At 37.3% G+C, this 11,169-nt stretch overlaps 1 protein-coding gene across 10 annotated transcripts in view; it reads right to left on the bottom strand.

Moving 5' to 3' along the window:
- The window catches only part of INPP4B (inositol polyphosphate-4-phosphatase type II B), a 310,584-nt gene that overhangs the window by 31,854 nt on the left and 267,561 nt on the right, over positions 1-11,169 (bottom strand). For all 10 annotated transcript variants that reach the window (XM_065061987.1, XM_065061989.1, XM_065061993.1 and 7 more), the window contains 4 exons: positions 10,912-11,052; positions 7,664-7,761; positions 3,419-3,531; positions 1,528-1,682 (listed from right to left, as the gene is read on the bottom strand). In XM_065061987.1, the coding sequence (XP_064918059.1) occupies positions 1,528-1,682; positions 3,419-3,531; positions 7,664-7,761; positions 10,912-11,052 (507 nt within the window). The remainder of the gene's footprint in view (positions 1-1,527; positions 1,683-3,418; positions 3,532-7,663; positions 7,762-10,911; positions 11,053-11,169) is intronic.

Raw genomic sequence — 11,169 nt, 5'->3', positions numbered from 1 at the left:
TCACTTACATTTTAGTCTACAAAAACCTACTACACTTTTCTAACAGTGAGTGAGTTTGCATAAATAGCAGGGCTTTAATTTTTTTTTAAATCAAGTTTATATCTGTGAAACTTTTCCAATCTACTACTCAATGCTATTCTAACATAATAATGATTTTATATAATTAGTTTGCCTGCGTGTTGTAATTTACTGTAACTTACTTTTGCATTTGGTGGAGACATAAAAGAAAAAAACAACATATTTGAAATGCCAACACAAATGAAATTTAACACAGAAAACTGAGAATTTTTTCATTAATGATAAAACATGTAGTTATGAAAGACAGCACACAAGAGCCATTCACTCACTGATATATTGCAGAGATGAAGGGATTTATGTAAGCTAATGACACACAGAAAACGATACACCTCTGTTTAATACATCACGCTACACAAGCACCTTGCAACCCAACTCTGCTTCTCAGCCATCTCAGTCCTGCACACTCACTCTTTGTAGGTATTACCTTTTTCCTTTAGAACACCTATCCTTTCCACAAGAAAAAAGGACCCTACATGTCTGAACCTGCAGTATTAATTCACACATTAAACACCTAATCTGACAATACTAATTATCAAGGTCAAGAATTAACAATCACAGACTTTAAGCATCATGGGTTACTTAAATATCATCTTTGCAAACCCGACATGCAAACAATTTGTGTTTCACATAAGTGCTTCTTTGCAGGTTGACCAGAACATTTTCTACTAGTTTTGCAGTGACCTTTGCTATAAACTACTTGACTATTTTGGATAAATTTAAAAAACTCTTAGAGAAAATACAATGTAGTACTTATTAAAAGCCAATTATGAAAGTTTCTTTAGAAAACATAGCATCTGGATTCACTTTATGATCAAAACTTGTCTGCTCTTTTTTTTCAAATATTCAGAAATCTTTACATCTTTTATTTACACATTCCTGATAACATCAGCCTCAATTTCCACATAGTTGTAATTCACAATGAACTTTATTTTTTTTTAAGCACAGTGAAGATTTTATCAGATACAATGGCAACCACCATCAGTCTAAATATACTTGGGTGTGTTTTTCTTTTACTTTTAGTGACACGAACTAATAAGAACTACCATCTGTAACAAAAGCTTATGCTTCTTTCACAGTATTTGTCTAAATTTTATTTTATGAGTGTGTAAACATTTCAAAACTATTCTTAAAAAAGAAAATCACTTCTGTTTTTTAATAGGCTCATATGATGTTCTTAAAATGTTAAGCCTTATGAAAGTCTAAGAAATTGTTAAAATAACTCAGTCAAATTCTGCAGTTAGTGAAGTGATGCTTCACAGGGTTTCACGTATCTATCTCAGAAACTCTTAATTAGTGGTAAAACATGCAGTGGTAAAGCCCTTGCTGGGCAGTTCTCTGCTGGGTCAGGCCTGGGGCTCATCGCCCACCTGCAACCAGCTTTGGACACCAGTCCCACAGCTCCCGGCTGAGCTCCCAACACAAGGGACATGCAAGAGTATCTCCACATACCTTCTCATACAATCCAGCGCCTGAATAAAGAAGTCTTTGTGAAGCTGGTGCTCGTCCCTCAGGATGGAGCACTGCTCCAGTGTCACCGACATGGATGTCCGGTCTTTGGCACTTTTGCAGCAGGTGAAGCGGACTCCGTTCAGCTTGCGGCAAATCTGAAACATGGGCAGACGTCAAAGGGTTGCCTTTTCACACCTCGTGTTCTCTACACACTAGACAGGCAGTGAAACTCCCACAATTTTGCAATCACAGACAACGAATACAGAGAAGTACAATACTTCTCAAGAATAAAATCTCTATTGCAAGGTAGTAATTCAAACCTGAATCATATGGCTGCTGACATGTGTGTCTTTGCAGTTAAATCAGTTATTAGCACTGCCTCAGGGAATTTCATGTTCTAAGGACTATGCCCATGTTGGCCTGATACAGGGCTACAAAAGGTGAAAAGGTGCTGAACAGCAGTCTAAATTTATCTTTTGTTTATAAATTTGTACCATTAACACTCTAACAAAAATAGTACCAAAAGATTATAGCTACTGATCTATAGCCCATTTCCAATGTGTCCAAATGACACATTCTAAAAGCAGATCTTCAGAGCTTTCATCAGCAGGACAAGCCTACAAATAACATGCCCACGGAGGAAAAAGGAGCCCTTATTGATTTTAGGAGAGCTGCACACAATCTTGTACTGCAGTAGCAACCAACTCTGTCTCCCGCCCACCCCAACACCCCTCAGGCAAGTGAAGCAAGAAACCAATGATGGATGCAAAAAAAAAGACAGAAAGACAGACAGAAAGACAGACAGAAAGACAGACAGAAAGACAGACAGAAAGACAGACAGAAAGACAGACAGAAAGACAGACAGAAAGACAGACAGAAAGACAGACAGAAAGACAGACAGAAAGACAGACAGAAAGACAGACAGAAAGACAGACAGAAAGACAGACAGAAAGACAGACAGAAAGACAGAAAAAATCTACTATTCTTAGTCCTAAGCATTTTAAGCAAGTTGCTCAAATGTCTACACTTAGCCATTGGATACAAGCCATTGTATCCAATTTCCTGCACTTGAAGTAAAAGCTATTTGCTTAGCTGAGACTATAAAAGGAAATGTTGTTTCATTTTTTTCCTCAATTTCTGGAACCACCCTATTCAATTAAAGCTTATTTGCCTGGAGACCTAATGACAGTTGAAAAAGATGAAGAAAATCTTTGACAAGTCTTTTTAAACTCAGACGTGAACATACAGGGATCCTCATAAGGGTATGGATTCAGACACTTCTATGTACTGCATTTAAATATAGTCCTTATTTTCAACAGCTGAACTGGCCATAAATTTCATATATGCATGATCATCTACTGAATTGATTCTGCCCATCCTGGGGATGAGGGGATCCCTCTACCTAAAAACAGGCTCAGTCAGTTAAAGAAACAACATGCTCCAAAGGAAAAAAATCAAACCTCTTTTAGCCTGTTACACAGCTCAGTGAGATGAATGAAAAATCCAGCATCTGGGACAAAACAACCCCAAGCAGCAGCACAGGTCATGGGCTGCCTGGCAAGGAGAAGCTCTGCAGAAAAAGGACTGGAAGACGTAGGAGACAATGAAGTGACCGAGACCATCTCTCGCTTTAAATTCTAGTCAGTTCTATCCGTTCAGAAAGTGAGAGAATGAAAATATCTGTACTTTAAGTGTAGGAAGAGATATATTCATGAGTGGGATGAGAGACTGTCAGATCGGAAATGCTGAAGAGCCATTTCAGCACATCTACCTACTTTAACCACTGAGTTTTCCAATCTTACCCTTAAAACCCATGGCACTTCAAATATCAGCAGGTGTGTGAAAAGTAGTTCATCATGTGAATGTATTTGAAACAAGCAAGAGAGCTCACCGTTGCAGCCAGCCACATGATTTCTATATTCTTCCTCTTTTTGGCCTGGATATTTTGATGGAGATTTTCTAGCAATCCCTTTAAATCATTTTGTTCTTGAAAATGTGGCAGACCTGAAAAAAAGGAATTTTAAGGTTGCTCATTATGGAAAGGCTGATGAGAGGGTTGTGTCACCTAAAGAATGCCCACATTAAAGAACATTACAGCCTGATTTAGGAAGAGAGGATGGAAAGCACCAGCTAAATATTTAGGGAATAAGCAAACCTTATTTCCTTCTAAGTATTGGGTTGCACCCTGTAAGATCTCCACCATGGAAAATTAAAGCGCCTCCAACTTTTATCTTGTAAATGGAAGGTGAAAACACTCAAATTTCTGCTGTAGTGCTGTTCATCAACTATTATAGACATTTAGTGGAAATAAACAGAGAAATAACTGAGTGTATTAAAACCTGCTTTGACAGGATGATTTTTTTAAGTAAAAATATTTTGTTTTTCAAAACAAAACATCTTGTTTTCATTTTAAAGTGATGCTTTAGTTCCTAATATAGCATAATGGGGGGGATAAGCAGCACTAAATATGCCCCAAAAATTTTAGGGTATTTCTGTCTGAACGTAATGGGACTTTAATTTTGAAATAGAAAAAAAATCCAAAATTCTACCTGCTTGGCCTTGGTACGGCAGCTGAACTGAAGTTTTATTAATTGTACATGTCTAGAGGGAATTCAAGAGTAAACATCTTAATTGCTCTTTTGTTCTGTGTCTGTATATACTTTTTTCCTTTGTGTTATCTTTACATTCATTAATACTGAAAATCAGTCGAAAGAATCAAAAGTTGTTTTTTTTTTTTTTTAAATATTTCTTCTTACGATAGTGAAGTAAAAGAAATTTAATAATCATTATCACCAAAGAAAGTCTCAGAACCAGTGGAAGAAAAATGAAACCAAATTGATAAACTGATTCATTTTTTCAACAAGAAAAAGTAGGATGTGTAAATTCAGTGGGGAAAAACCCAAACCCCAAGCCTAAGATTTATACTCAATTCAGAGAGTAAAAATGAGACAACTACCAATGAAGGTCAAAATCCATTCTCCTAATGTGATCACAGCTGAAATGATCCCCCTTATCAACAGGCTTTTACCTTTTATCTCTGATGAATTCTGTAGTTTCCCTCATTTGTAATTCATACTAAGAAGTAATTTAAATATACTCAAAAAGAACTATTCTAAAAATATTTAGGTTGTCTTTCCTACACTGTGCTGCCAAAAAGACAAAGTGCAGAAAAAGTACAATGAAACTAGTTTTTTAATAATCTTCATGAAGATGGTTTTATTTGTGTATTACAATTTCTGATCATTCAATTAGGTAATATAGAGCATGTGAAAATACATCGCAACTTGCTAGACTATTATAGTTATCCTGCATCTGTCCCTTTAAAGCACATAACATACAATGAGCACTGTAAAAAGATGCTTCCAGATTATGAGAATGTATCACTAGGTAAGCGTTTTATTCCTTCAAAGCAGTTTTGCTTCAGTTCACAGCAGAAAATGCACCATCTCAGAGAGATGACTTCACTGTAGCTAATCAAGATTCTTCTAATTCATAATATTGCCAAATGAGCTGCATCTTGACTGGCTGTGTACAATTGCTTCAATTCCTTGTGTCACAAAGTGGTATTGAACTGTCATATCATTCTCTTATATTTTAAAGGGGAGAAGCTTGAAAGTACAAAACAGATTTTATGTTGAAAATGCATACACTGCTACACATATTATGATGCTATGGAAGAAAATCTTCATTTGCTTGTAGGATCTCTATACCTTGGATGCCTCCCTCTTCTCCCACAGGACAATACTTTGCAACATTGATGTTACTGTGGGTGTTACGAATCAAACCAGTAACACCAAATACCACTTGCAACAGGGGTTTCTCTGATTTTATGCTTTCAGCTGTTCAAATTGAGTCCTAAGCTGTTCTTTTCAATTAATTACATACTACTAAACAACCATTACATATTTTTGAACCCCTACTATCATTACCTATTCTATAAAACCAGGACTATTTTGGCACCTAAAACACAACTACATTTGGTTGGCATTTTTTTGGTAGGAATCTTTCTGGGACCACATTGTTTTTTATTGTTTTTAGAATTTCCTATTAGAGAATTTAAGAATGAAGAAACAGGAGAGTGTCAGAACACATGTTCATCTGAAAGAAGAAAGTCAGTGTTTGGCATATGCAGTCACACGCAGCTGAAGACTTAATAATCAGGAACAGAGAGAAAACTAGAATGTTATTGGCAATGGGAATTAAAGGGATGTAAGAAAAACTAATAGCAGAGGGGGCAGTAACTTTACGGGAGTGGCAAACTGAATTCTTTGAAACTGAATGTACCAATGGAGCAGGAGGCAAGTGAGGCTGCCTAAGGATGGTGGACACAATAGCCTGGCCAACAGGGCTGCGACTCCTCACATTCTGGCTTTATGAGCACTATTTGTAACTCACAACTCCGTGAATTTTGTAGCACAGATTTGGCACTATAGGAAACTGTCTGGAAAGGTGTGACAAAACCATCAAGGAGCCATCAAAACTGAATGGCTCTCACTTGCCTACAACAACAGGGCTGCTGCCAGCTTGGAGGGGTTTATCTTCCTAAGAACTTGAGCACAGAGGTGGGGACATGGGGGAGGAACCCAAAGCCCTCCCACAGCTGAAGCTCAGAGTGCTTCACTTCTTTCCAGGGAGCTGGTTTAAAAGGCACATTCCTCCAAGCCAAAAGTGTGACTCCCTATAACGGCAGGGAGCTACTGGGAAGGTCAGTGGGACCAGAAGGTGCTTTGTGGGCTGTAAAAACTTGGACAACGAAGGGACTCAGATCTTAGTGGCAAAGAAAAACCCAGGTGGCAATAATAACCAGGAAGGATGCGATGAGTTCGACAAGTATAGTTCTCAAAAGCCTGCATGGTCTGGAGGAAGTCCAGGAAGACTGTGTGGCTCACTAATAATCCTTCTGGAGGAAAACAGTACAAGGTTAGTTTCTGTTAAGGAAAAGCAGCCAATACTTTCTGCACGCAAATTCTTGCTTTCTATAATCAGGTCCATTTATGAGGTACCAGATCTACCTTAGAGCTACCCCCAGATGAGGTTAGTTTTTCAGGATGCTTTCTTGGCAGGATTCCCCTAAATTAATTACTAACTTTGTGTATGAGTTTTTCTGTAGAAATCTTAGAACTACTAAAGATGTGGGTGGATGGAAGGGCATACTGCCCACCCTTTAAGAACAGAGCTTTCACTTCTGTCAAAATTATTAACAAATGGAAATTAACCTGATATAAAAGACAAGCATGTATACATATACAGGGACACATTACACATAACTATGAGCACATACATATAAATGGGTAATTTGCAATAATAATCAACACAAAATTTTCTGTAAGAGAACAGAAGCTCTACACGGGATTTGAACCAGCAGTATTCATCGTGAGGAGTTACACACGTCCTGTAGGATGTCAGGTCTTTAGATTAAAAAGATTCTCTCTCCCAACTCCTTATCCAAGGGGAAGGAGAGACCTAAATCCAAGGTATTTAAAATGAGGCTGTACAATTTGCAACATTTGGGAGTATGGCAATAAGAATACTTTAATAGGATTAGATTGATACAAATGGTATTTTCAGTGTTTGCTTTCAGCAATTGTAGTAACACAATAGTAATGTTTATGATACCGAATTTCTATAAAATTGGAATATAGGGCCTATTCTAACGGAACCATGCTACTAATGTCTGTGACATTATGATGTGGCTCATTGCTTGTATTTGCATCTGCAGATTTCTCAGTGGTTTGCCGTACCTTAATACATATTCAGAAATAAGAATCGACGGAATGACTGAAACTCATGAAAATTCCACTGAATATTTCTGTACAAGCATAGTAGGTACAGACTGTCCTCTACTTGAAATATTTAAAAGCATATTATATTAATAATTTAAAAGTGCTGTTTAGTTTATCATTACCTTGTTCCACTCTCCCTGTAGTTTCTCCTATGGCCTTGGGCCTGCAATCACTACTTGCTTCAGCAGGGCTGTCTACAGGCACAAAGTGTTTAACTTTATGGAACGAGTTATTGGATTGAGGCCTAAATCTAAAAGCTGCACACTAATATTTTGCTAATATGATTTCCTTATAATCTTCCATGTATCAAACCTTTTCAAAGCTATTTGGGTATTGAATTATTTTGTACTCACAATCAGGAGGCATTTTTTCTGTAAACAGCTTGTAATATTCTTTTAGAAGTTGTAAGTTTTCCTGGTTAATGTTTTCCTGCAAAGTGGTATCTCCAAACCTATAAAAAGCAAGGTTAAAAAAAAAAAAAGCTGAATTATCCTTCAGAATGATTTCTTTACATAAAGAAATAACTTCAATTTTTTTTTTTTCCCCCTAACGTTGGACGTACTAGATTTTGTCAAATGTACAGTTGCTAATCTCTCATGTGCTTTGGAAGTAATATTCGGGAAGAAGGTGATTACAGATTACTCACTGATAATTCTTCCAAATACTTATGGACAAAGTAATCCATTTACAGACAAACATTCAATAAATCACGTATTCTTTTTCCCTTCATGAATCCTGTATAAATGCAAGGGGCTCTTTATGGGAAAGCACACCAACTCCTGTACCTCTTACTGCTGCTGTTGCTTAGATATATTAATTCCTACCAGAGCCGAACGATATTAAAGCCGCACAAGATGGAAGACGTGCAAGTGTCAGGATGAAACCGTTCTGAAGAAATAATTTCTGCTCTGTTCTGAGAATATTTGCTATAAATAGTCAAATTGATTACTTCTCTGGGCCCTTTCTGCCCTATACTGTTCCTGAGCTGCTAGTTATCTTGGTTCCTTGTCCCTGAAACCAATGAGAGAACCATTTCTCTGCTGCTGAGCGGTGATTTTGCTATTAAGCTTCACTGAGCGATGCCCCGCAGGCTCAGCAGACTTCAGCTGTGAGTGTTTCAGCTTGGGGGCTGCTCTGCGGGGCTGTGGCCAGGGCAGGCGGGTGCTCTGGGGCCTCTTGCAGCAGTCAGGAACACAGCACCCGAATCCTTGTTATCCTGCACCTCACAGGAACCCAGACAACATCAGGATGCCATTACACTTATCCACAAACTGACTCCAGCTGTGGGGGCAAATCTTTTTCTCTCCAAGACCAAAATTTCTGCAACAGCCAAGTTTTACATAGGAAAATAAAATAAAAATAAAAATAAAAATAAAAATAAAAATAAAAATAAAATCTCCTGATACGTCTACTATTTCTACTATGAGAGATATGATTCTAAAGACAGGAGTCCCTTAGGCAGTTAGGGCCAAGTTTTTGGGACTCATCTTCAGAATAGCCTCGAAATGAAGAAAATGAAGACAGAAAAGGAAATGGAGAAGTACAGACAGAGAGGCATGGGCAGTTAAATGAGAAATTCAGAGAGACAAAATGGGACAAATCACAAGATACAAAAGGTCCTGCTACATCATGCAGAAAAGAATCAAATATTTAAATGGCATAAAGAGGGAAAAAACTTGGCTGCTTCCTCAATAGCCATTGCAGCACTGCCACATGAGAGTATTTCTTTTAAATCAGATATATTCTCAGCTGTGCTTTATTGAAATAAGAGCTTCTTGCACCTAATAAAGTAACATTTTCTAGAAATTTATCACAAAACTTTCTTTCTGTTCTCATGTTCATTTTCCCACCAAAAATACTTCTTGCCAAAAAGCATGTGCAGTGTTTCCAATCTCAAAGACAAATGTGCAGGTCTAGGAGTTAAGCAATATTTTGAATTAAGTCTTATGTTTACATCTGTAAGTGCATGCAGAAAAGGCACTTCTGCACGGAATAATCCAACTTGATTTGCTTGAGATATATACATATATATAATTATATCTATATTTATAGATTTTTCTTTCATTTACAGCTTTCTTTGTGCACAGTAAAATCACAATTGTGAACAAGGCTGCCCTTCTTCCTGACACTCCCCCTGCAAGCCAGGTGTGTCTTCACACTGGCTCCTCTACAAGTCCCCACATATCCAGGCTCTTTCTAAATCTCATCAAATCTTTCTTCAGGACATTTGTAACATTCAGTCCTTCCTCTCTATCCTCCCCATAAAAGCTCTTGCAAACTTGCTTCTGTGTTACCGCAAACTCCTCTTCTCTGATCTTGGAAATTGTAAAGTGTCCAATCCACAACTGTCATGGCTGATTTTGTTGGTTTTGTATGCTATCACTTTGGCCATGTTACTCCTCTCATAGCATCACTTTCCCTTCTTTATGGCATCAAGAATAAGTTATTTTTGTTTTCAAGTAGGTTTCAAGTTCTGTAACCAACTACTCAACTCTCTCACTACTAAAATGCCAGTTTTTACTATCTTCTGATTTAATCTATGTCCCCCATTTCCATTTTCTACCTTAATTTTCTCCCCCATCACCACAATTTGGAGAAGACTCCCATAAACATCCACAAAGCTACCTGAATGTCATTCCTTAGGAGTCTTCCCTAAAAAATTCCTTTTACTTCACTGTCTACAAAGAGCAGGACGTAAAACTCCTGTTGTGCTTAACTTTTTGTCTATTGTCCAGGTTAATGTTTTTTCACCGTCTCCCTCCATTTTCCCCCTCTACCCTTAGATTGCTTTTGGACTTGAGTTTGTACTGAATGCAATCTAAAGGTAAGTAATTTGTCTCTTGGATGCAGTAAAAACCAAACAAATACACAAACCTCAAATAACATAACACACACACAAAAAAATCCCAAACCAAACAAAAAAACCCCCACAACAAAACGTATTGCTGTCTTATTGTTGATCACCTTGCAGTTTTAGCAGTGTACAAACTTGGTAATTTAATATGACTGACAGATCCTCTTATCTTGGGGGAGAAAATTAATAAGTTGGTGAAACTTTGACTAATACTGTACTAATCAACTAGTTTCCAGCATTCTTTTCAGAGGAATAGTATTAACACAACAGAATTTTAACATGAACCTTCCTGTTTCTACAAACATATTACCTATTAATAACTACCACTTCTCAACCTTGGAAAAAAGCCTTAAAAAGCTGAAAAAAATGACCTCTTTCTAGCTCATGACTTATCCAGCACATTGAACCCCAGCCTTTAAGACAATACTGTCTGAGAAGGCCAAAGTACACAAACAAACTTCTACATCTGTAAAATAAAAATCCATTTTAGATCTGTATCCAAGGGAAACTTGGTGTTGACTTTGCAAAATAAAGTCCTGCATGTGGTCATATCTTCACTTGGACTTTTCAATTATTTGGCAATGCTTCATAGCTTGTGCTTATTTCTTTTAATACTTTTTTAAATGCACCATGTCAACATGAGGAGCTCCAAGAGCAAATAACAAAACTGATTTCTTCTTAATCCTGAGAGATATTGTGTACTAACATGGCATACTTGGATAGAAAATGAAACATTTTTTTTCTTACCTCTCTGCAAGTGTTTGCTGTTCATTGATTCCAACATTAAAGAGTACTGGATACATGCGAAGTAGCTTTCCTTCTTTAATCTCTTGCGGCAGCAACTCAAACATCTTTGCTGGAAGCTGGACCTCTATAATGTAATGTTCACTATGGAAAAGTAAAAGGGAAACTTATTTTCCTTTATGATGGGATTATTGATTGGTTTTCTTGAAATTACAGCCTTACCAAATTATTGAGAAAACGCAGACTTATCAGGTTCCCCCT

Source organism: Columba livia, chromosome 4, assembly GCF_036013475.1.
Source record: "Columba livia isolate bColLiv1 breed racing homer chromosome 4, bColLiv1.pat.W.v2, whole genome shotgun sequence".
Classification (NCBI taxonomy): domain Eukaryota; kingdom Metazoa; phylum Chordata; class Aves; order Columbiformes; family Columbidae; genus Columba; species Columba livia.
Note: the sequence above shows the minus strand (reverse complement) of the source record. Positions and strands in the feature narration are given on the sequence as shown.